The sequence below is a fragment of the Gymnoscopelus braueri genome (assembly GCF_963280865.1).
Source record: "Gymnoscopelus braueri genome assembly, chromosome: 5".
Lineage (NCBI taxonomy): Eukaryota > Metazoa > Chordata > Actinopteri > Myctophiformes > Myctophidae > Gymnoscopelus > Gymnoscopelus braueri.
This window is the reverse complement of record NC_137606.1, coordinates 7,516,792-7,544,174: the sequence shown is the minus strand read 5'-3', so window position 1 is coordinate 7,544,174 and position 27,383 is coordinate 7,516,792. Positions and strand designations below refer to the sequence as shown.

The 27,383-nt window shown below is 41.7% G+C and overlaps 1 protein-coding gene across 1 annotated transcript; it reads left to right on the top strand.

The window, feature by feature from the left end:
• The first annotated feature begins 12,045 nt into the window (after positions 1-12,045).
• pgr (progesterone receptor) lies at positions 12,046-26,350 on the top strand. Its single transcript, XM_080429361.1, has 9 exons — positions 12,046-12,938; positions 14,628-14,926; positions 15,422-15,528; positions 17,420-17,536; positions 18,782-19,171; positions 20,375-20,519; positions 21,161-21,291; positions 25,323-25,477; positions 26,028-26,350. Exons 1-9 carry the CDS (start codon positions 12,183-12,185, stop codon positions 26,205-26,207), a joined length of 2,280 nt encoding a protein of 759 aa, XP_080285487.1. The 5' UTR covers positions 12,046-12,182; the 3' UTR covers positions 26,208-26,350.
• The last annotated feature ends 1,033 nt before the right edge of the window (positions 26,351-27,383 follow it).

Genomic DNA, 27,383 nt, shown 5'->3' with positions numbered 1-27,383 from the left:
CTCAATGTAGTGTCTGGGACTGCCTTTACTTTTTGGATACGATGTTGCGAAAAGGGTGATCTTCACTGCGTTTGGACGGACTCTACCGCTGTTGGGACCCGGTACAACTGGACCTAATCTCGGAGCTATCGTGGAGAGTGAGGTTCCAAACGGGGCTAGGTCAAGCACAGCCAAGGTGGATGAACCGGTAAACCAACAGTATCACTATAGTCAGGCTAAGACACAATTAAACGATCAGCAACTAACATGTTTCCTTGAAGACATGCAAAAGCAAAGACTTCAATCTGCAGGCCTACATAAAGCTCAATGCAAATGTTGACTTTTTGTTTTAAGTCGTTCAATGTGTTGTTTAAAATGTAGTGTATTGCCTGGCAAATTCCTTTAGTATTTTTAACTATCCAATCCAATCCAAACTATCCAATTCAACTGTGATGCCTCGTAATGTTCTGATGGCAAACTGTGTAACATCCTGACCTGATAAATATCAACCCCAATAGTCAAGTGGGAAGAAGTGGTGGACGAAGTACTCAACCCCAGTATTTGAGTAAAAGTACAGATTTCTGATCAAATTTAATCCACTACAAGTAAAAATAGCTCAGTCAAAATGTTACTCAAGTAAAAGTACAAAAGTCATTGATTTTAAATATACTTTTATAAAAGTACATGCTTTTAAAAATACCTAAAGTACAAGTAAAAGTAAAAGTATGCTTTTAAAAATACTTAAGTGCAACTATAAGTAAAAGTAAAAGTAGAGGTACAATTTTTTTTAAATATATCAATGCATTGCTGTTTTCACACTCGAACCTTGTAAGCAGAGATGTAGTTTGTCTTCGGTAAACACATTTGAAAATGGATGTTCTTTTGTCTGTGTGTCCGTTTTTTTATCCCCGAATTCTCAAACATGGACTTCAGATAAGGCCATGGGTGTTCTGGGAGGTTTGTCAGGCTGATTCAGCTGCTGATGAGACTCTTCAGCCGAGTTCTTCTCCTGCTGCCGCTATTACCGCGGTTTGTTTTGTTTTGTTTTGAGTTGAGTTGAGTGCATGTTCAAATCATGTATACTTCACTTCGGACCAATTTCCAAAGAATACATTTGTATTTATTTATTCATTGATTTTTACATTTTGGAGAAAAAAAAACGTTGAGGTGCCCAGTGGACCTGCATGCATTTGCAAGTAGTTCTACCTCCTATCTGTGCAAATCAACATCAGCTGGGTTAGTGAAAATTGATGGGGTATCATTATTATATTTTTTTTTTACCAAGCTGTCACACAAGAAACATCATGATGAGTAAAAGCGGGTAAGAGCTGTCTCCACGCATTCGCAACCTGATTGTTGCTCAGCATCAAAATGGAACTTATTACAGACGTATTGTGAAACTTGAATATTCCAGTAAGCCAAGGACCACTCTGAAAGACTCAGAAATAGCTTCAAAAAGACTTGGAGGTGGCCCATAGAACCTTCTGCTTCTATTGCAGTGTTTGGAGTTGTTCCACAAGAAAGAGATGATGCACAACTTAGTCACCAAGAAAGAAATATGATAGCCTTTGCATCCCTTTTGGCTAGGCGTCTGATACTGCTTAAATGGAAAGACAAACTCCCACCAACTTTCAAATCATGGGTTAATGATGTTATGCATCATTTGACTTAAAATTCGCTACTCCACAAGGGGGTGTGCTCTGAAATTTTACACCATCTGGCAACCTTTTTTAACATATGTAGAGGGACTGAATGCTGCTGACATTAATGACCCATAAATTGACCCCACTGAATTTGTTTTTGTATTATTATTTTTGTGTATTTTTTTTTTAATTCATTTCAAATCTTTCTTTAATAATATATATATTCTACTGTGTATACTTTTTTTTTATTATTATTTTTTTGACTTGTTTTCATTTTGCATTGCAATTGTGTCTTATTTGTTTGTATTGTCCTTTGTTTTAATGGTACAATGAGATACCAGGGTTGTGGCTCTTTCGGAGCGGGAACTTTGGGGGGGTGGGAGGGGTAAGATACATTCACTGTTTTTGTATGCTATTTGTTATAAACCTGTATGTGAAAATATAAAATAAAAAAAACAAAAACAATAGGCAATGCAATCCACCACCAAATTGGAGTGCATTGCCTCTCAGGTAGCGAATGTCTTGAGAGAGCTCTTTGATTTTACCCATCATGAGATGTTTTTTAATTTGCAATAAACCATCTGCATGATGCTCAGTTGCACGGGATAAGAGAAATATTGAGAAATGAATTGTTGGTATACATCTTTTTCTTGGTGTGTTCAATACTTTTTTTCCTGTGTCATCCCACTTTATTCCACAGACAGTTATTTATGGACTTTACTTTCGTGATTTCTTTACATGTGTGGATTCCTAGAGTTAATACCAATGCCTGGTAATCCTTTCATGTGAATAGCATCAAGGTAAATACATTTACTGGACAAAACAGTTGAAGCGTTCAATATTTATTTTGTGTTTGTAAATGTACATTATATGAAGGTTTACAATGTATTTCAGGGTGTGTAAATGTGTTATTTATACATAATTAATGTTGTATTTCAGGGTATTGGGGGTGTAAATGTGTATCAGGGTTTCCACTAGGCAATTTGTGGGCCGGCCACCTTAACCGACAGAATTATATTTTTCCGGCCAAAGAATAAGAGAGATGTGGTCATGTGCGTGGTCGTGGAGATGTGGTCATGTGCCTGGTCGTGGAGATGTGGTCATGTGCGTGGTCGTGGAGATGTGGTCATGTGCGTGGTCGTGGAGATACGCTAGTGCATTTTCAGTGGATGAAATGGTTAGTAGAGGGCTACGCTTGGCTACGAAAATGTTCTGCCGGTCACACTACATAGTATATAGCAACACGGTACACACACCACTGGTCTAACCCTGACCCCAACCCCAACCTGAATCTTTTCCTCATCACAAGCCTAACGGAAAAACTTTTTTTAACCATAAAAAGGAAAATAGTCCTCACTTTCTCAAGTTCTATTATACGTGTGGGGACATTTGGTTCTCACAAGTATAGTAATACAAACTTGAGAGCGTAAAATGAAACCAAATGGACTCGTAAGGGTCCATTTGGTTTCATTTTACACTCTCAAGAGTTAAAGATCTACTGTATAAGGGTCCATTTGGTTACCAACTCTCCATCATTTAGCTGGGGACCACCTGGAAGCCCCTCAAGGACCACTGGTGGTCCCCGGACCACTGGTTGAGAACCACTGTTGTACACTGATAGACATCAGCGTCATTGTTTCCCCAGACCCACATAGAAAGCACTAGTTGTTGACATGACAATGAAGGGAGGGCAGACTGTCACTGTTCATTGTCTCCGCCAGGCCGAAAGGCATGGCGAGAGAGTATGTTTTACCCTCCGTCCGTCCGTGCGTCCGTGTGTGTGTGTGTGTCCGTGTGTCCTGTCCGTGTGTTAGCAGCTAATCTCTGGCACCGTTGGCCCGGTCGCTGTGAAACTGTGCACACACACTCCCTGGATGCCAATTCAGAACCTCTGCCTCAAATTTTTCACATGGGCCTGTTATAGCGCCACCTGGAGGCCGATTTGTGCAAAACCCATTTCTTTTACATTACTCCTACAGATTTCATCCAAACGTCATGCAAATCGGTACACAGTATCTCTATAGTCATGTGATCAACACGGATCTGTCCGATTTCCCATATTCCATCCTCATTGGCTAAGGTTCACTTCCAAAATTTGCAGGATTGGTCCGTTTTGAACAAAATGCCTCAAATCATGAACGCAGCTTGCGATTTCCGTAAAATTTCACAAACACATTTCCACTAGGCCAAGGAAGAAATGCCACCCTTTTTCACATTGGCCTGTTATAGCGCCACCAGCAGGTCTAATTTAGCTAAACACATTTTTGGAACAAAATGCCTCAAATCATGAATGCAGTGTCCGATTGCTGTGAACGACCTAAGAATAAATGGCACCCTTTTCACATTGGCCTATTATAGCGCCACCAGGAGGCCACAATAACGTACCTGACCTGGCGGAGACCTGTGCTCCGAGGAGCACTTTTTCTAGTTTAATCATCGTTTCAACCCGGTGTCTATATATTTTGAACATGACTTAATAGGTGACATTTTTCAAATCAATAAATCAATAAAAAAATATATCAGAAAATAATTTTCAATTTTCAAAATTTGTGAAAGAATTACAAGCTAATGTGACACGTTTGTTGTGTGCATGCATATCTGCAAAAAAATATTTGCTATTCGTAGGACGATTAAGTACATCGTCGCTGTCGGGCAGAAACCCTGTTTCTCCATATTTGAACTTTTTGTATTTTTTCGAAAATGAATGCCCTACTTCTTCATCTTATACACAAAAGTCACACAAAAGCATCAAAAGCAGCAGATCTGGAAGCTCGAAACGTGTAACTTTGAATCCTGAAAAGTAACAGTTTTGGACATATGAGGTTTCCACCCGACAGAGACGATATAGGGCGTAAGTGAATAAAAATTGACCCTCAGTGTTTGATGGGCCGTACCGTTATCCACGATTTCACAATGTTTATTTTAAGCCTGTGTTCAGTGAGTAAGGGTGAATGGATAGACATTATTGTTCATTGACTCTGTGTTCAGTGAGTAAGGGTGAATGGATAGACATTAATATTGTTCATTGACTCTGTGTTCAGTGAGGGTGAATGGACAAACACAAAAGGCAGTAATTGAGCTCTAGTAGTCAAGTGCAGTGCTTTTCAAACATTTTCATCCTCCCCCAAATTGCTAGGTATTAAGCCATGGATCCTGCTTTTGAAATGATGTTGTCCCAGGGAACCCCATACTTAATAGATTATGTTAAGTGGATATTTCACCTTTTTTTTTTAAATTGGGTCATTATCGACTACTCTGGCTTTTGTGAGCCCCCCAGACAGTTTTTAAGTTGCTTGATTCAGTATTTAGAAATTGATATAACTTCGAACTCCATTTTTAACAAAAAATGACCAAAAAACATTTTTTGAAAGTGAAATATCCCTTTAAGTATCAGAATTCTACAACTGTCGAGGAAGAGAGAAACTAAGACCTGAAATAACCATTCTTAAATAAATAAACTTTCAACCTGGTGCCCCTATTTTGGAGATGTCATAGGCTACTGGAGGCAGACATTTTCAAAAAGAGACAAGAGCAGATTGGCTATTTTCGTGCTTATTTATTCTTTGATATTATACTGTTTAGACAGGTTCTTGGTTTACCTATCCTAGACTACCTCGTGTTTACCTTGCTTATCGCTCTGGATTAAGCGTCTGCTAAATGCCTAAATTGTTAAAACTGTTCCTCAATTTGCCGGGGACCCCCTGGAACGCCCTCAAAACCCCCTGGGGCTACCCAGAACCCCACTTTGTGAACCACTGGTCAAGTAGATGAGAGGGGGAAAAGAATATTGCAAAGACAGAACTAGACAAGAAGAAAGGACATTCTTTACCACGTTGACCTCTTATAAACTCAACATTTAGTTTAGACTGACCACTTTGGAAGCCGCAGGTCTTAACAGAAGAATGTAGATATGAATACATTATTTTAAGAACATAATGTACTTTGATAAGGCATACCGAGACACCCTAATGACGCAGTAGATAGAATCAAGGCCTACAGTATGTCACATCACGCATCACCACAAGTCATGCCTTTGTGTGTGTGTGTGTGTGTGTGTGTGTGTGTGTGTGTGTGTGTGTGTGTGTGTGTGTGTGTGTGTGTGTGTGTGTGTGTGTGTGTGTGTGTGTGTGTGTGTGTGTGTGTGTGTGTGTGTGTGTGTGTGTGTGAGATTTTGATAAATATTATTGCATTGAGTTTGGTATATTTTGTGTGAATGTTTTGCTTCTCTTTATTATGATTAGTTTTTTCAAGTGTTAATTTGAGTTGAATGTGTTGTTGAATTCACATTGAATTCACATCCATTGAATTCACCAAAACTCTGACCTAATTACGAAGGGTCTGCACCGTGGACAGAGTGCATGCACCTAGAAGTGACGGCTGGTTAGGTGCAGTTATATTTCTGATCTTCCGAAATTAGATGTTCCATCAAGATCACTGAGGTCAGCTGACAAATTTCTGCTTGTCACGTTCGGTGACATGCTCTACTGTCTCCCCGTTGTGTTTTTACGGGGCCAGAGCTCAGCTCTGGACCTGTTTTATTATTGTACGTATTCTTCTGTTTCTGCCACTTTTCGCAGTTCTGGCTGAACCGTGCTGTCGCTTTTTACGAAACTCGGCCGTATGGTAGATGGTCAAGAAATAAATCTCACAATCTTTCGTCAAAAGGTGGCGCTATAGCACTCAATTGAAAATGCCAACTTTGAACAGGTACAACTCATGCCCTGTTTGACCTACAGCCATAAAACTTCAATACACACATGCATCTACTCATGGTGAACAACTTTAACCCTCTGACTTTTGACCTCTGACCTTTAGATCTCCCACCATTTTGAATTATATGAAAAACAGTTAAAACCTATCTCCTCCTGGGATTTTTGAGTAATCTGCACGAAACGTTTTACACATGAACTTTGGACCTATGCCGACAAACCTGTGCAAAAGATTTTCCATAAGTGAAAAAATGAAGCTTTAATGAGCCAATGAATATTGCAGTTTTATGACAATTATTCATCTGCCCCTAACACATACATGCAGACTCACATTTCTTTGAAACTTTGCGTTAATGTTGAGGGTCATTCCAAATATTACTGAAACCAATCTTACTCCAATTGGTCAAAGGGGGGCGCTATAGCGATTTTTTGAAAGTGCAAACTTTAAACAGGCAAAAGTCATGCCTCGTTTGGCCGACAGCCATTAAACCTGCTTACACATGTGCCTTGACTCATGAGGAACACATGTATCACGTTGACCAGTAAGCTCCCCCCTTAGATTGTCCGCAATTTTGAGCAGTTTGAAAAACACTTAAACCCAGGATTTTTCAGCTATTTGCATGAAACTGTATCACTGATCTCCTTTTTCACAGGTTCTTGTCTGTTGGTCCAATGGCTTCTCCCTTAAACGTGTGCCTCACAACCTGAAGGTTGCCAGTTCAAGCCTCACTTGATGCGGACTTCATTAAAGTTGCATTGCACACAACATGATTGTGTCAATTAATACATGTGCAATTGTTAAAGATAACCTGAAATGCTTATTTGAGAGTATGTCTTTTCAATGTATGACATACTTCATTCTGAAAATAGCCGATCTAAAATCTCAAAACTTTTCAGATAGCAACGTGTTTCTGAGCTTGTAGATCGGCTGCTTTCACTGGTTCAATTTTATCTTCAACAGACAACCTCAGCCTAGACAAAGCTATAGCACTATAGGTAGTGTTGCAGCCTGTCGATCCGAAGGTTGAGGGATCGATTCCTGTTAATGGCAATAGGTTGAGACGTCCAATCAATCCATTCTGCTTACATCTTTCTCTCTCTTCAATCTATTATGTTTCCATGTCTCTCTCTCTTCAATCTATTCCTTTTCCATGTCTCTCTCTCCGCCCTTAGATTGTTCGCACTTTTGAGCAGTTTGAAAAACACTTAAACCCAGGATTTTTCAGTTATTTGCGTGAAATGGTATCATCTGTTTGACCTCCGTTTTCACTGGATCAGGTCTGTTGGTCCAATGGCTTCCCGCTTAAGTGAATGTTTCACAACAGCAAGGTTGCCGGTTCAAGCATAGATATAGAAACCTAGATACCTCATTGGCCTCTGCAGTTCGTTGGAGCAACTTGTATCGCGGCCGCCATTTTCGCGTAGGCAAACGGACACTCAAAGTGACTACTGGCCAATCACAGCGCTCACAGCGCGTTGACTACAGGCCAATCACAGTGCGTCTTTTCTAAGACCTGTCAGAATCTAGTTGTCCCGCCCCCACCTGCCTCTGATTGGCCTACCGAACGCCCCCTTCTGTGACACACGCGGAAGCTTCAGGGAAGCTCTCCTACGCTAAAATGGCGCCCAAGATACACATGCCTCAGAGCCGAAGGAGGCGTCTACCTATATATGTCTATGGGTTCAAGCCTCACTTGGTGGAGACTTCATTTAAAGTACATTGCAAACAACAAGACTGTATTAATGAATACATATGCAATTGATAAAGATAACATGAAATGCTTATCTGAGAAGGTATGTTTTTGCAATGTATGACATACTTCATTCTGAAAATAGCCGATCTACAATCTCACAACTTTTCAGATAGCAACGTATTTCTGAGCTTGTAGGTCGGCTGCTTTCACTGGTTCACTTTTATCTTCAACAGACAACCTCAATCTGTACAAAGCTATAGCACTATAGGTAGTGTTGCAGCCTGTCAATCCGAAGGTTGAGGGTTCGATTCCTGTTAATGGCAATAGGTTGAGATGTCCATTCAATCCGTTCTGCTTCCATCTCTCTCTCTCTTCAGTCTATTATGTTTCCATGTCTCTCTCTCTCTCTTCAATCTATTCCGTTTCCATGTCTCTCTCGCTCTCTCTCTCTTCAATCTATTCCGTTTCCATGTCTCTCTCTCTCTTCAATCTATTCCTTTTCCAAGTCTCTCTCTCTCTTTCTCTTCAATCTATTCAGTTTCTCTCTCTCTCTCTCTCTCTCTTTCTCTTCAATCTATTCCTTTTCTCTCTCTCTCTCTCTCTCTCTCTCTCTCTCTCTCTCTCTCTCTCTCTCTCTCTCTTCAATCTATTCCGATTCTCTCTCTCTCTCTCTCTCTCTCTCTCTCTTTCTCTTCAATCTATTCCGTTTATCTCTCTCTCTCTTCAATCTAGTCCGTCTCTCTCTCTCTCTCTTCAATCTATTCCATCTCCGTCTATTCCATCTCTCTCTCTCTCTCTCTCTCTCTCTCTCTCTCTCTCTCTCTCTCTCTCTCTCTCTCTCTCTCTCTCTCTCTCTCTCTCTCTCTCTCTCTCTCTCTCTCTCTCTCTCTCTCTCTCTCTCTCTCTCTCTCTCTCTCTCTCTCTCTCTCTCTCCCCCCCCCCCCCCTGGCCCCGCTTATCGCTGTATATTCTTGTATTTGTTATTTCCCAGTTAGTTAATGTTTTACTTTTCAGAGGTGTTCCTGTCATTTTGAGGTAATGTTGCATTCCCTGTTTCATTAGGTTTTGCTTTACACTATATTTTGTAGTATAGTACTCTTTGTAGCTGTTGCCTGTCTTGTCTTGTCTCACCTACCCTTTGATTAATCATGTTCTCCTCCTGTGTCCTTATAGTAGTCCCCCAGCCTATCCCAGTGTTGATTGTCTGTTGAGTTCACCTGTGTCCTGTTATTTCCCTGTCTATTTAACCCTGTGTTTGTAATGCAGTTTTGTTGCTTCATTGTCTACTGTTCTGTTGCGTGTGTCATGTCTTGAGTTCTATTCTTACAGTTTGCATTCCTCCCTTTTTAGTTAATAAACACTTTGAACTTATCAGCCTCTGTCTCTCCTGCATTTGGGTCCTCCATTCTGCCCTGACTCAAACCGTGACACTGCTTGTCGTCCCTAAGACATGGCTTAACCCAGACCGGGAACGCATATTGTGTCATTTTAGATTTTTAGCTATAACCATTATTTTATACTTTTGGCTATTCAAAAATAGCAGATATACAAGCTCATAGCGCGGCACTGAGTGCCGTGCTACGAGCTTGTAGATCTACTAATTTAGAAAAATCTTGAACATTAAGTGCAGATTTAACTCAAATCTTTGCTTCTGGAGGTCCCTGAAACAAAATATTTTACAAATGTTCTTTAAAAAATATATATATTCAAACTCGAACATTTGCACATATTTTCATTTTCTTATAACTAATTTTTTTCCCTTGGCTTTTAACCCAGATCGGTATTTGTTTTACTGTTTAATTGTATTGTGTGTTCATTTGTATTGCATTGTGTTTTTATTTGTTGTTATGCCTACTGTGCAGCACTTTGGTCAACTCCGTTGTTTTAAAATGTACTTTATAAATAAAGTGGGATTTGAATTGGATTGGATTAAAAGGAGGACATGGTAGACAGCAGGGGACCACGGATGGGAGTCCAGAGTCTGGGTGGACATGGACATGGACACCCAGCCAGGACAGACATTCTGCGCCCTGTCACAGCCCTGTGACATGATACTGACCATGATCTGACATGATACTGACCGTCGGAGACGTCATGCACTGGACAGATGGAGACGAGATGCCCGTCAGACCGAAGGAGACAACGGCTGAAAGGTCACCGATACGGTCAACATCAAGGCTGACCTCTTCTCCCACTCCCAGCATCGGACAGACGTTCACCATGCGGACAGGAGGAGGTGAGAACAAGGAGAGGTCGGTGACTATGGACGCGTCAGGTTCGATTTGCCACCATCGGACAGACCATCTCGTTTTGACATCTGATATGTTACTGACCATGATACTGACCATGATCTGATATGATACTGACCATGATACTGACCATGATACTGACAATGATCTGATATGATAAGTTTTCTAGATACAGGGGGTGGGTCAACTTACCCACTGGGTCATCTTACCCCGTTCTCCCCTAAGTCCTTTAATCTGTGATATATATTTTTAGGTGATAGTGGTAGTAGTCCCTGACTACACCAAGGTTTTTGGCACGCACGCACGCACGCACGCACGCACGCACGCACGCACGCACGCACGCACGCACGCACGCACGCACGCACGCACGCACGCACGCACGCACGCACGCACGCACGCACGCACGCACGCACGCACTAATAGCCACAACTAGTCTATCTGGGCTTTTACCAAGCAGAAAAGAGTTTGTGTCATAATGTGTTAGTCTTTTCTTTCCCCGTCCAATTTCACAGCAGAAATTGTGATTGCACATTTCAACCAATGTGGTGTAAGGAAAAAAAACAAGTTATAATAATGAGATTCTTTCTCATAATAATGACTTAGTATTGTGCAGCATTCTGTAGTGGTAACTATAGTACAGTACATACACTCGACTGTGTACTTAAAGGACGACTTCACCGATTTTCAACCTATCTTCATATATTAGGTCCTCACTACTCATGATAAAATGGTGCAATTTTTTTCTACTTGGTCTGTGTCTCATAGGAGGACTGTGGACAGTCCAGAAACCCGTCTACCAGTGACATCATCGTTAGGCATGATTTTTTTTCCCAACAAGATTTCACATTTATTATTTAGATTTGTATTAACACGAGAACAATGGCTTCTTTTATTGCATTGCAACTTTCCAGGAATAGAAAGCCTGCAGTTTCTATTAGCTTGGATTCCCCATTGATGATGTCACTGGTAGACGGGACTCTGAACTGTCCACAGCCATCCTCTGAGACACAGACCGAGTAGATTTTTTTTTTACCATTTTATCATGAGTATTAGTGAGGACCTATTATATGAAGATAGGCTGAACATCGGTGAAGTCGTCCTTTAAGTACAATTTTGAGGCATTTTGACTTACTACTATTACTATTTTTAAATACTTGTGTATTTCCAATTTTCCACTTTTACTACTCCACTACATTTCTGAGACAAATAAGTACTTTTACTCCACTACAATTATTTGAAAACTTGAGTTACTAGTTACTTTGTAGATTTTGATTATTATTTTCAAATGTATAAAATGTATACAAATCTTTTGAAAATAGCAGATCTACCAGCTCACAATGCACAATGTGAGCTTGTAGTTCAGCTATTTTCAAATGGCCAAAATGTATACAGGGCTGAAGGTAAATGTGTGTTTTGTAATAATCTACAAACTAACTAGTAATTAAAGTTGTCAAATAATTGTAGTGGAGTAAAAGTATAATATTTGCCTCTGAGATGTAGTGGAGTAGAAGTAAAAGTACTGAAATTTGGAAATACTTTAGTAAAGTAAAAGTACCTAAAATGTTTACTTAAGTACAGTACTTGAGTAAATGTACTTAGTTACCTTTCCACCACTGGGATGGAGGTGGGTGGGGGCATGGTAATTACGAGCCAACTCCAGCCAGCAGGCCAACCAACCAACCAGCAGATAGGGGTGGATCTATACAGTGTGTCCTGGCTCTGGTCTGGTGTCATCATCATAGTCAGTCAGATCTGGACAGATAATCGAAGAGGCTCTGGTCTTTATAGCGAGATGAACCTAAAGAAGTCAGTCTGTCAGGGAGGAGGACGATCTCTTGGACACACTATCACCACCCTAGCCTAGATCCTGCAGTCACCATCCATCCATCCATCCATCCAATCCTCTGCATGTTTCCGCGGATTCCAGACAGAAATCAGACAAATCAAACGGTAGATCAGACACTTACAACTCCTCCGATCATGGCAAACCCCAGCGGTAATAAGAGAGTGATCGGCCACGTAACTGAAGCCACAGGGTACAACAACAACAGCAGCAGCAGCCACGTGCATCTACCGGGCGATCAGTCTCTGCACTCCGTGCGTCATTTTGGTGGAACCGTTGGCGATCTAATAAGTCTCGGACCGGGGTCAGTGGGGTCAGGTTCAGGGTCAGGGTCAAGCAGCGACCACAGCATCGTTTACAGCGACTTTGACGACCTGATCGGCGGCAGCTCGGCGTTGCTGGTCAAGCCTAAACCTTACTACGATCCCGCCGACGACTTTCTGATGTCCGACGGGCGTCTCGTCTCCGTCTGTCCAGTGCGCGCCGAGATGCGCGTCGGACCGAAGGAGGCAACGGCTGAAAGGTCGCCGATACGGTCAACGTCAAGGCTGACCTCTCCTCCCACTCCCAGCGCCGGACAGACGTTCATCATGCGGAAAGGAGGAGGAGGCGAACACAAGGAGACGTCGGTGAATATGGACCATATGGACGCGTCAGCCTCCTTCAATCTGCCGCCGGGCAGACCGTCTTGTTTTGACATCATGTCCTCCTCCTTGTCTCCGCATCTAGAGTCTGGTTTCGGGGTTGATTCATACACTCTGTCCGTGGATCATTCGCCCATAAGCAGCATCTCCTCTCTGGCGGAGAGTCTGGCACCGCAGGTCATTATAGTTTTATTGCATCTTGTCTTTCTTTTTTCTCCTTTTTTTTTCGTTTTGACTTTTTTTTGTTTTTAATTTCAAGTTTAGTTTTGATTGTTTTCTAAAGCGGCTTTGTTGTTGTTGTTTTTTTTTTAAGGCTTAGCCTTAGTGTTGTTTTAATGTTTTTTAGGACCATATTAACATAGGACCATTAACCTTAGGACCATTAACCGACTTAAAGGTAGGGTAAGTGGTTAAAATAAGTGTTAAATAGCTCTATATTCTGATAGTAGTCATTGCTATTAGAGTGTTTGTTCAGTAACAGGAGTCTCCATGTCTCTCCAGCTCTTTATTAAATTAAACAGAACATGCATTTTCAAGTCGGGATTTGATCCAATCAAGGATAGAGAGTCAGGATACGGATTAAACAAGTTACATTGGAAGTGATGACACTAAGAAATGAGCAGACACAATTGGAACTAACTGGAACATTATAAAAATGAAGCTGATAAATGGGTACTCTCTCCTGATTGGCTGAGATTTTGTCACCTACCTGAATTTTCTTTTCTGTTTATCAAAGAGCTGGAGAGACGCAGAGACTCCTGTTACTGAACAAACACTCTATAGCAATGATTACTATCACAATATAGTGCTTTAACCTATAACATATCACTTACCCTATCTTTAAGTTTTAGTGGTATTCTTATTTGTATTTAAAAGAAAATATATATGTGGGGTTAGCTTGGGCCAAGATTCAACAAGGTCAGAAAAATAGCCGATCTACAAGCAAACAACCACTGCAGTGAGCTTGTAGATTTGCCTTTTCTTGCTATTATCGAAGATTTTTGACAAAGACTAAAACTAAGGACTAAACTAAAACAGAAAAGACAGGAGTATTGAGCCCTGACGAACTCCTGTTACCCATATGGGGTTTAAGTGGTTAACTATGTTCGATGAATTGAAAAACACACAACCCTGGTTCTGGTGACTGATATTGTCCATCTAATGTGTGAGGGGACCATGTTTATTTTTATTTCTTTTTTCAATTGCCTCTTTCATTTCTTTTATTAATTTGTTTTTTCTTTTCTTTTCTTTTCTTTTTTTTCACCCCCTCCCCCCACACACACACACAAAAAGAAGGGAAAAAAACAACCAAATGGACATTTGGTTCCATTTGTATACTGTCAGAGTTACAGACTTGTAAGGGTTTATTTAGAACCCCTAAAGGAACCCTGAGAGTTCCTGGACCCCAATTTGAGAACCCCTGCATTAGAAGGACAAAAGTACCAATATTGCAATGTAGAAATACTCCTTTACAAGTAAAAGTCCGGAATAAAAAAATTACTTGAGTAAAAATACAACAGTATTGGCATCAAAATGTACTTATACTCATTAGGCAGAATTTCCCATTTCACAAGTTTTCAAATGTATACAAATCTTTTGAAAATAGCCGGTCTACAAGCTCACAATGCGTTTCAAATGTGTGTTTTGTAATAATAATCAAAATCTACAAAGTAACTAGTAACTACATTTACAGTAAAAGTACAATATTTGCCTCTGAGATGTAGTGGAGTAGAAGTAAAAGTATTGGAAATTGGAAATACTCAAGTGAAGTACAAACACCCCAAAATTGTAATTAAGCGCAGTACTTAAGTAAATATACTTAGTTACTTTCCACCACTGCTTTTAACTATAACAACAACCTTGCAGGTGAGGGGCGCAGATTCCAGCTGCGACAGAACGGGCAACGAGGCTGCCATGGTGCCGTTCAACGCACACACACACGCACTGCAACTACACAAACAACAACAACAACAACAAATGATGATGTACAAAAACAACAGCCCGTGGCCGCTCCAGTCCTCCTCTCCCTCGGAGCTTCAGCTGGGTGGTGGTGGTGGTGGTGGTGTGGGGGTCCCCGAGGACCCCTGCTCATACGCTGCCTCCTACGATGTGAACCAAACCTCTGCAATCGTGGCACAGAGGAAGGTTGGCACTGCATACCCCGGGTAGGGCTGAAACCGTCCTCAAACTTTTTCTTCCAAGCCCCCCCCCCCCCCCATTTTTTATAAATACTTGGGCGTGGACCCCCCATCTGTAAAGGTTTTGTGCCAGGGACCCCCCCACCAAATTGATATATATTTGGCCTTAAAATGTTAAAATGTGATGCTGTATTAACTCATTTTGCTGGGGACCCCCCTGGAACCCCCTCAAGGACCCCTGGGGGTCCCCGGACCCCACTGCATTAGGCCACGGACCGGCATTTAGTAAGTTTGAAGACCCTATATTGAGAACCAGGCTAAACTCATTTAGCCTGGCATTGACAATTAAGCATTCAAATACAGCTCGTTTAACACTCAGGACTTGTTTTTTATGTTAAATGCACTGCATTTCATTCTGACTCTTCACATTCATTATAGCAACAAAATATTGGAGGTTTTATATTTTTTAACACTTGTTTTTGCCACGTTTGTTTCTTCACCCGCTCTTTGTTCTTTTTCTAGCACGAGTCAGAGACTTTGCGTGATCTGTGGAGACGAGGCGTCCGGCTGTCACTACGGGGTCATCACCTGCGGCAGCTGCAAGGTGTTCTTTAAGAGAGCGGTGGAAGGTAAGAGTTGTACAACACATTGCGAAATAGTGGTTCTCAACCTGTGGGTCGTGACCCCCAGGGGGATCCCCACATGATTTTTTTTTTGGGGGGGGGGACAATTTAAGGACTTTTAGGACCTTTTTAATACCTACAAAAAAACAGAAAGCAAAGGCAAAGACCATTACTGCATCAAAAGTAATGAACAAAACTATACTATAAAAAACGGTCAAACTTTGGCCAAATTGTCAAATAATATAAGAAAGAGGGAAACATTTAGTTTTTTATCTGTGGAACCGAGTCAAACTAAATGTAATGCCTCAACTCCTACATTCCAAGTGCTTGTCAGGATGGGGGGTCCCCAGTTCAGATATGATTATTTTAGGGCGTCACAGACTGAAAAGGTTGAGAACCACTGCTTTAAAACATCTGCTGAGTGAGAGAGGAAGCAGGGACCCCCCACTATATAGTGTATTGAATTGTGTTGCATTTAACATTTTCAGGTATAGCTTCATAGACTTGTTTGACAGCACTGCCATCAGAGTTGTGTTGGATGTTAATGTGTATTTTCAGACATGTAACCACTTAACCCTCAATACTTAGTAAACCTGACCTTTCACTCTGTACTTGGTCTTCTCTTTTTTCCCTCCACACCAAACCTGTAGGCCGCAGTATGAGCTTGTAGATCTGATATTTTTGAAATATATACATTTTTAAAGCAAACATTTTTTAAATCTTTGCTTCGTATGAGGTTTCCATTCGACTGAGACAATATTTTCTCTACCTCTGAACATTGAAAAAATAAGAAACTGATTTTAAGATTTAATCAACGCCTGTGACACAGATGTCACAAGCAATTTTCCAAGACACCGTTGGTAAATAGTTATGCTTGTAGTTATTACATCCAATCAAGCAGAGTTTATCTTCTTTGATTGAAGCCTGGCCTCCCACTGGCGCCGTTGAGAGGTTATTATCACGTTGTTATGTGTTCGGCGTGTTCTTCACTTCTGAAATGGTCCTCCTTTTTATCTCACGGTGGTGCAGATACGAGTCACTGTGATTCATCGCGGCCATGTCACTCTGTCCTCACATCCTTTGCGTTCCATCTCATTATCAGGTTTCGCTTTTAGAATCTCGCCACACAACTCCCCGGCCTTATTTGAGAGCAACGTTAGGCCATGTTCTCAGAACGAAAAGAACGAAAAAAACGGGGGAAAAAACTTTTGTGCCTGGAAATGAAAATGAGTAAAGAGAAGAGGGGCGCTGGGGTTGAGCTATTGACTGAAGCAGACTGAATATTAACTATAGCAGGCAAGATTCATTTCAGAGATGAGCACCAAGATCTCTGGGTTTCCTCCCCAACCTCTATTTTTTTAAATGTTATATTTAATTTATATTGTGCTGTGTCCTTTTTAACTGAACAGTCATTGATAAATAGGCTATTTGTATTGTGTTGTGTCCTTTTTAACTGAACAGGCATTGATAAGCATGATATAATAACAAATTTGTATTTCTTTTATTTTAACTTTATTTACCCAGGTTAGACATGCAGTGCTCTTTTTCAGCAACCCCCCCACATTTATATTAACCTGTGTCCTTTTATTTGAACCGGTATTCATTCATACAGTAACAATTTATATTGACCTGCTTTTATTTGAACAGGTATTCATGACTAATTATCGTTGCTGTCGGGCAGAAACCTCTTATCTCCATATTCTAACTTTTTTTTTTCTTTTCGTAAGTTAACTCCGTACTTGATCATACTACAGCGTCACACGAAAGCATCAAAAGTAGCAGATCTACAAGCTTGTGGATCTGCTACTTCCCTTTTTGAAATAGAATCCTGAAAAGTAACTATTTTGGACATATGACAGAAACGTTATACTGTACTGTGTCCTTTTGAACTGGACAGGTCCTCACAACTACTTGTGCGCCGGACGGAATGACTGCATCGTGGATAAAATCCGGAGGAAGAATTGCCCCTCGTGTCGTCTGAGGAACTGCTACTTGGCCGGGATGAAACTCGGAGGTAGGAGGATTTTAGGAGGATTTAGGTTTAAGTCACGGTTTAAAATGGCCACTGACGTCCATCGAAATATTTCAAAGGGCTTCGAGACGAAGACAAATGAACCAAATATAGGCTACAAACCACAGCTGTTTGCTCATTTCTTTGTGTCATCACGTCCAATTTCACTTGTTTAATCTGTATCCTGTGTGAGTTCTATCTCCTGATTGGATGAAATTGGTGTCCCGAGCTGAACATGCATTTTCTTTTTTAATCAAGAGCTGGAGGGACATGGAGACTCCTGCTTCGGATGCTGTCAATGCACTGAATATTATCACGTTTAATCAGACTATTGATTGGTCCAAGTAGGTGAGATACCTCCCGACAGGGCTCAGTAGGTGTTTTGTCGTTATTTTGTGGGTTGGTGAAAGTTGGGGCAAACACTCACCCCAAAGCATGATTTACGAACTTCTCAATGTGCGGAACGGCAACTCGCTCGCTTTAGCTCGCTCAGTGGTGCCTCTCGTGGCTCAAGTTCGCTTGAGACGGCGCGCCTGCGTCGCGGTCCAATACTATACTTTATACAAAACACCTGCTGAGCCCCGTGGGTAGGTCAGTATCTCATCTACTTAGACCAATCAATAGTCTGATTAAAAGTGATAATGTCCCATACAGTGCATTGACAGCATCCGAAATGGGAGACTCCTGTTACTGAACAAACACTCTATAGGGTATAGCAGTGGCGGCCATTTTCTGGTTCCACTCAAAATTCAATGAATTTTTCCCATAGAGATTTCCAAAAATATTTATATCAATTATTTTAAGCCTAGAATCAAGCCATCCAGGGTCCTGGTGAATCATGACCATAACACATTTGATTCTGTGAAGAAAAAAAAAAAGAAAGCCGCAAAACAAAGGGTATTTATTAAATATAGTATAATTAAATATTAAAACCTTTTTTTTCACAGAATACAATGTTTTATGGTCATGATTCACCAGGAGCCTGGATGGCTTGATTCTAGGCTTTTGCAGAAAATAGCCGATCGTCAAGCTCCGTTGTGAGCTTGTCGATCGATAAAACATACATTAACCACTTTAGCCCTACATTTTGTACTTTTACTTCTGGTACTTCAAGTATATTTTGATGCCAATACTTTTTTACTTTTACTCAAATAACATTTTGAACACATCTGAGTACTTCTTCCAGCACTGGCCTAGCCAGAAGTCACGCTGCGGTATCACCCCCCCCCCCCCCTCCTCCCCCTGCAGGCAGAAAGATTAAGCGCGCCGGCGTGCGGATGACCTCGGATTTCAGGTCCCCGGCGTCCCTGATGTTCCAGGGCCACCACTGGGCCACCGGTCACAGTCACGGTCACGGTCAGGGTCATCACCCTGAGGGCCAGCATCAGCAGCAGACCACCCTGACCTGCTCGCTGCCCGGCCCGGCCGTGGTGAGCATCAGCGAGCTGCAGCTCCACCCGCAGATCATCACCCTGCTGGAGGACATCGAGCCCGACACGGTGCTCTCCGAGTGCAACAACAGCAACAGCAGCAGCGGCGACCAGCCGGACGTGGAGTCCAGCCTGCTGCTCAGCTGCCTCAACCGTCTGTGTGAGAGGCAGCTGGTGTGGATCGTCAGGTGGTCCAAGGCTCTGCCAGGTACCACATTTTAGGTTATTACCAAGGGGCCAGCTTCTGAGTTGTAAATTGAGGCTGTATAGGAAGTGACAGTTCATATGAATGACCTGTCGTCTCGCTGTTTCACCCCTGCTGGTGTCAGAAATATTTACTCTCTATTCAAACGGATGGTTCGGTTTTTGCCGAACTTTACACTTTTATTACCGTAATAAACATTGTCATAAATACTATCTGCTTCCAGTCGCAAGTTTAAAGTCTTCGTTCAATCACCATGATATGCTTTTTGGTAAATTATGGTCCCATTTAAAAAAAAAAAAAATGATGATAACGTAGGGTATGCTGTAGGAGGGGCGTGGCTGCCTTGTGATGATTTTATTGACAAGCTGCACAACCAATAGCATTAATTCCCCATCCCCGCTCTGGTCCCAACCAATAACATTCATTTCCGTGTAAATTTTTCGGACCGGATATAGAAAGATGGCGGATTTGAAATAGCTGAAAATAGGCTTCATTTACGGTCTGTAGAGTCTATAAGCGTACCTTTGTCCATACGTTTTACTGTCTATGGTTATAAGTTATAACCCCCCCCCCTCTCTCTCTCCTTTCACCACCACGGCAAACTGGAGGCCTAAACCTTTTTTGTGTTGTTTTTTCCACATAAATTAATGCCATACTTGATCATACTACAGCGTCACACAAAAGCATCAAAAGTAGCAAATCCATGAGCTCGAAACACGTCGCGAAGCTGTTAGTTCAGCTGTTTTTGAATTTGAATCCTGACAAGTAACAGTAATGGCAAACCTTGTGAAAAGTGAAATGTTGTTGGCCTGTAAAAGTGAAGCATAAAAGAAATGGAATTCATATCTATTATCTTATCTTCTATTATACTAATTATGCGCGCGCACGCACACACACACACACACACACACACACACACACACACACACACACACACACACACACACACACACACACACACACACACACACACACACACACACACACACACACACACACACACACACACACACACACACACCAAAGTGACGTGTTGTGAGCTTGTAGGCCGGCTATTTTCACTATTTGCATGACACTGTTGTGCACAAAGTAATAATATAAATATGTCTTACATCGATTAATTGAAATATAAAAAATCTAGGCCTAAAAAACAACAAAACAAAACCAAATCACTAAGGAAGTCATTTATATATTTTTTCTCAAAAGGATTTCGCAACCTGCACATCGACGACCAGATGAAGCTCATCCAGTACTCGTGGATGAACCTTCTAGTGTTTTCTCTGGGCTGGCGCTCCTTCCAGAATGTCACCAGTGAATACTTGTACTTTGCACCGGACCTGGTGCTTAGTCAGTAAGTGTCTTGCAGTCACTACTGTACTTCCGTAGGCAAATGTTGTACTTTTTACTCCACTATATACTTGACAGCTTTAGTTAATAGTTACTTTTATGGCAGATTTAGATTGTTAATAATTATTAAAATTATTGATTACAAAAATAAGCAGAAACGCATCACATCACGACGTGTTGTGAGCTTGTAGATCTGCTATGTTCGAATAGCGAAGTATAAAATAGGTCTTCAGTTGTTAAAATCAATCATTATAGTCCAATAACATGATACAGTATGATTCAGAATTTGGGAATTGTGCATAATGAGAAGTTTTACTTTTGTTGCTTTAAGCACATTTTATGCTAATACTTTTGTACTTTGTACGTAACGCAACAACAAGTCATAAAGTATTTTATTCACTTTAAAACACATGAATAAATGCATTTGCAGGAAATTTTCGGTGCGTAAGTCATTTTGCCGCGAGTCTTGGGGGCCGACACTCGGGGAAAAAAATTGTGATAAAAAAGAAGTGTTTCAAGTTGCCTAAGTAAGTAAATTAATTTTAATTTGCCAATAAAAGTGATTTATGACTGTATCCATAAATACAGTCATATTTCCTTTAAAAGAACATTCTGATAAACATGTTTTATTTGTGTCCTGATTAGGGAACAGATGAAGAGGTCTCCCATCTATGACCTGTGCCTGGCCATGCAGCTGGTCCCTCAGGAGTTTAGGAACCTTCAGGTGACCCGCGAGGAGTTCCTCTGTATGAAGGTCATCATGCTGCTCACCACAGGTACCGACAGTGGTGGAAAAAGTACTCAAATGTTTTACATAAGTAAAAGTATCAATACTGCAATGCAGAAGTACTCTGTTTCTCTGTTTACTTGAGTAAAAGTACAAAAGTATTGGTATCAAAATGTACTTAAAGTACCAAAAGTAAAAGTACTAAAATGTTTGAAAATAGCCAATCTACAAGCTCACAACGCGTCGCGAGCTTGTAGATCGGCTATTTTCAAATAGCCTAGGGTTAAAATAGGGCTAAAAAGTGGTTAATGTATGTTTTATAATGTAATAATTTATATCTGGAAAGTAACTAACTAAAGTTTTCAAATAATTGTAGTGGAGTAGAAGCAAAAGTACTGAACATTGGTAATACTCCAGTAAAGTAAAAGCACCTAAAGATATTACTTAAGTACAGTACTTAAGTAAATGTGCTTAGTTACTTTACACCGCTGGTCATATACCAGTGGTTCTCAAGCTGTGGGTCGGGAGTCTCGGGACCGCCAGGGGGGGGGGCTCCAAACAATTTTGTGGGGAGGCCATTACTAGGTCTAAAGTAATCAACAAACTATACTTTAACAAATTGTCAAACATTGGCCAAATAATTGTCAAACATCACCTACGAAAGAGGAACATATTGTGATCTACAAGCTCACAACGTTTTAGGAGTCGTTGTGAGCTTGTAGATCGGCTATTTACACAATATTTATCTGTGGAACAGAGTAATGACATCATGACAAGGTCCTATGCAGATATCAATGAACTAGCTGTACATCACGTTTACCGTTATCATTGTTTGTGAGCAATATTATCACTTGGCTGTGGTTAGAAGACCCAAAACTATTCATGCTGTCAGCAAAGATAAATACACTCCAGTGTGTCTCGCTCGCTCGCTCGCACGCACGCACGCACGCACGCACGCACGCACGCACACGCACACACACACACACACACACACACACACACACACACACACACACACACACACACACACACACACACACACACACACACGCAATGACAGAATGTTACACCGTATTTTTGTTATCTTACCATTCCACCATACCACTTAATTTGGACTACATTGTCATTCCTTGTCCATTCTATTCTAAATAGACTTATCTAGTCTATTTATGGTTACTCAAAAGTGTGTGTCAAAGAAAGAGCAATGCTTTGATATCGTCTCTGTCGGGTGGTCCAAAACTGTTACCTTTCACCCAGGAGCCTGGATGGCTTGGTTTCAGGCTTAAAATAATTAATATACATATTTTCGGAAATCTCTATGGGCAGAATGAATGGGCTATCTGTGGAACCACAGCCGGTAAACAAAATGGCTGCCACCGCTATGCTCTATACGGGAGTCTCCTTATCCGGTGTTTTGCCCAGGTGGACAGGGTTTTGAGGTTAGGTTTAGGCATCATTTCTGTGAGGTTAGGGTTAGTCATATTGTTTGTGAGGTTAAAGGTTAGGGTTAAGGTTAGGGTTTAGGGGCAACCTGGGCGACACACCAATCAAATCAAATCAAATCAAATCAAATCAAACTTTATTTATAAAGCACATTTAAAACAACAGAATCTGATCAAAGTGCTGTACAAGGTTGAGACAAACAAAGCATCAATAAGCGCCCATTGGCGCACAGACAGATACAGTACATTGTTAAGACACAGTAGCGGATCAAGTGCAATTAAAAGCCAAAGAGAGTAGGTGGGTTTTAAGTAGGGATCTGAAAACCCCAATGGACTGGGCAGATGGGATGGGGAGAGGGAGGTCGTTCCAGAGCGGGGGGGGCGGCAGCAGCAAAGGCGCAGCCACCCCTGGTTTACTGGTCTTTGAGACGACCAGTAGCGACTGATCGGCAGACCTCAGGGCCCTGGCTGGAGTGTATGGTTCCAGGAGCTCAGCGAGGTATAGCGGAGCTAGCCCGTTTTGAGATTCAAAAGCAAATAAAAGGACCTTAAAATGAATTCTAAAATTGACAGGGAGCCAGTGAAGTGAGGCCAGGACAGGAATGATGTGCTCACGTCTTTTTGTGCCAGTAAGGGCTCGTACACACTGCAGGAGATTTGGTCCGAGATTGCTGTCGCCGACATTTTTTGGCGCTCGCCGACAAAACCTCCCGATCTGACGCAGATCGGCCTTTGATCTGCGAGATAATGCTCGCTCTGTGTGAAAGGTTCCGCGAGACGATGTGGCCGCGATTATCCGCTCTGCGACGGCTTTCCGACCGTTTTCAGATAACTACCATGTTAGATATTCAGCTCTGTCCCAGACAGGAGATCGGACAGTATCATACATTATGAAAGGGTCTGCAAGGAGATCCACGCTACAGCCAATGAGAGCACATTACAGCCACCGTGGCCAGGGGAGCGTCGCTGGATCTGACCACAACAAACAGTCCCGCAATATTACCGTCCAGTCCTGTATTAAGTTAACATTATAAAACAAAATGAGAGAGTGAGCGAGCCTGGTGGGCTGTTTATTTTAGAGGAATTGTACAGAGAGAGAGAGAGAGAGACAGACAGACAGACAGAGAGTGAGAGCAAGAGCGAGCTCTGTGTGTGTGTGTGTGTGTGTGCGCAGCATGTGCTCGCTGTTATGAACAGCGTTGCCAGATGTTGCGAGAGAAATAAGCAACCAGGTCTATGAAAACAAGCCCAAGAAAAGGCCACTTGAGCACTTTAAACCTATTTACAAATACATTGGATATTTGAAAATAGCCGATCTACAAGCTCACAACGCGTCGCAGCTATTTTCAAATAAAAATCTTGAGAAAATTTTGGAATATTTTCCAAATCCACACAAATCTTGTATGGGGGTCTATGATGGCACAACATATTTACAGAAGGGGGGTCTGCGGACAAATACATATTATGTGTTGTTTAAACCACTGGTTTAAACAACATTAGGAAACAAGGCCAAATAAGCAACTACACAAATAAGCCCAAAAAATGCACCCCGCAACAACCAATATTTACAAGCAACTCTACAGAAAAACAAGCCCAAAGTCGCTTATAATAAGCGGACATGGCAACGCTGTCACTGACGGCTTCTGCGCACTTGACGTGCGAGAGAGAGAGAGAGAGAGAGAGAGAGAGAGGGAGAGAGAGAGAGAGAGAGAGAAAGAGTGAGAGAGGGGGGAGAGGGAGAGGGAGAGAGGCATATCACGGGATACGTCGATTAAAATGAATTGGAATAAACTCAAATGTATGTATTGGGTCTGACTCTGGAGATAGCATTCTAGTGAACTATCCTACAGTGTGTCAGCCCTTGTCGGGGATCAATCCTGTTGTGAAGACCACAACGATATTATGACAGCCGATTTCAAGAAATAAACTCCTGCAGTGTGTAATGCTTAACGATCAGATGACCCCCCGACCACTTTAAGGTCTTGCAGTCTGAGAAGGCGAGCCGCAGCATTTTGGACCAGCTGTAGAAGCCTGAGGTATGACTGCTCTAAGCCGGTGTACAGGGAATTGCAGTAACCGAGTTAAATAAAGGCATGAATAGCTATTTCAAATTGTTGTCGGCGGAGATAGGCCTTAACCCTGGCGAGAAGTCGGAGTTGAAAGAAGCTGACACAAATGAAAGAGGGAGTCCCTGCTCTATAGACCAATTATTTGTTTACCAACATTGAGACAGGTGATTCTTTCATGCAATCAATTGAATTCCCAACATATTGTTTTGGGGAGCGCTGGTTTCAGTTCATTCAACCTCCTCTTGTGTGTTGGATAGTGAGGCGCGTCCTAGCGAGACCTGACAGAATAGGTTTCATTTGGTGCTGGCCTGCACGCGCATACCGGTTCTTATCAGTGTGACGTCGTCTGTTAAGGGGTCTATCTATACCCTCACGGCCCACTGGTTGAGAACCACTGGCCTACATGCTATCAAAGCATAGTTCTAACCACAGGAGAGAACAAAATCCACTCACAGAGACGACACAAAGTCCCCCAGACATACGTATTGATTGGAACACTGACTCCAGATCGATAGGATAATCACATGAAGGAAATAATTGATAGTTTGAGCCTTGCTTGTCTCCTGCAGTGCCTCTGGAGGGACTGAAGAGCCAGTCGGTGTTTGAGGACATGAGGCAGAACTACATCCGGGAGTTGTACAAGACCATCTACATGAAGAACGGCGCGCTGGCCAGCTCCCAGCGCTTCTACCACCTGACTAAACTCATGGACGCCATGCACGAGGTATACCTAATATACCACAGGCTCTGCCTCAACATGGCCTTAGGGCTGACACCATTATGACATTTTACTGCGAGGTAGAAATACTCTGTTACAAGTAAAAGTCCGGAATTCAAAATTTACTTGAGTGAAAGTACAAAGGTATTGGCATCAAAATGTACTTAAAGTACCAAAAGTAGAAAGTGCTCATTATGCAGAATGTCCCATTCCACAAGTTTTCAAATGTATAAAATGTATACAAATGATTTGAAAATAGCAGATCTACAAGCTCTCAATGTGTCGCATCGCAACGCATTGCAAGCTTGTAGATCGGCTATTTTCAAATGGCCGAAATGTGTATAGGGCTGAAGTGGTTAATGTATGTTTTGTAATAATAATAACTAACTCTACAATGTAACTAGTAACTAAAGTTTTCAAATAATTGTAGTGGAGTTAGTGGAGTAAAAGTACAATATTTGCCTCTGATATGTATTCGTCTCTGGTCTTAATAGTCGAGCCTTCAGCGGGGCATGGATGGGTCTTTGACTAACACAAACACCTTTTTTTCCTTCAGATTGTGAAGAAAATGAACCTCTACTGTCTGACCACCTTCATCCAGGCGGACGCCATGAAAGTGGAGTTTCCAGAGATGATGACCGAGGTGATCTCAACCCAGCTGCCCAAGGTCCTGGCGGGCATGGTGAAGCCCCTCCTGTTCCACCAACGCGGGCCGCCTGGCGTAGACCAGTGCTGATCAAACCTTTTCGTCCCCCCCCCCGTATCTCTGAGAGTGTACAGGGGCCAGTTGCACCACCTCACACTAAGTTCAAACTTAGCCTAGTTGTAGCTTAAATGGCTTTTAAAAAAGCCATTTAACTCATTTAGCCGGGAAAGTATCTGTGTCATTTTTTGATTTATTTGGCTATTCAAAAATAGCAGATATACAAGCTCATAGCGCGGCACCGAGTGTCACACTATGAGCTTGTAGATCTGCTATTTATTTATTTTTATGTGAAAATTTGTGCAAATCTTTAAATATATATATATATTTTTTAAAGATTTGCACTCATTTTCACGATTTTTCAAAAAATAGCAGATCTACAAGCTCATAGCGTGGCACTCGGTGTCGCGCTATGAGCTTGTATATCTACTATTTTTTAATAGCCAAAGAAATCTAAAATGACAGAGATACTTTCCCGGATTGAATGTATAACTAGGCTAAGTTTGAACTTAGTGTGAGGTGGTGCAACTGGCCCCTGATGTACTCTCAGAGTTACAGACCTGTAAAGGTCCATTTGGAACCCCCCCCCCCTCAAGGAACCCCCAACTTCGAGGGTATTTATAAGGCATTTTATTTAATGACTGGATCATTCACTCTGACAATTACTGGATTATTCATCGCCACTTTCCGCAGCAGCTTTCGACCGTTAAAGAGTACTTTATTGACCTAAATGTCTCTCTAGTGTCTGCGTTTGACGTTACTGTGATGAGACGGAGGAGAGTTCCTTCAGCCTTGAAGGATGCCGTTTTGTTTCCGGAGTGGAGCGTCTTCTAAATCGTGCCTCGGATTGGTTCGCTGTTGGATGATCTGGTGTTTCCGTCATGCATTCATTCCTGTGTTTAAGTTGTTCTTGGTTTGTGACCTGCTTTCGTTTCTCACTGAGAGAGGCTTTTTTTTGTTTGCTATTTAACCTTTGTGTAACTTATTTTTGTTTTGTTTTTGTGAAAAGCTGTCGTAGCACGCTATAGCACTTTCAAACTGTAGGAGGTAGTTATGAGGTTAGAGACAACATGCACTAAGGCAGTGGTTCTCAAAGTGGGGTACGGGAACCCCCCAGGAGTCGTTGAGGTGGTGCGAGGTGGTCCCCATGCTAAATGATCGATAGTTGGTTAGGTTACAGTTGATTGACAGTTGGTTACAGTTGGTTTA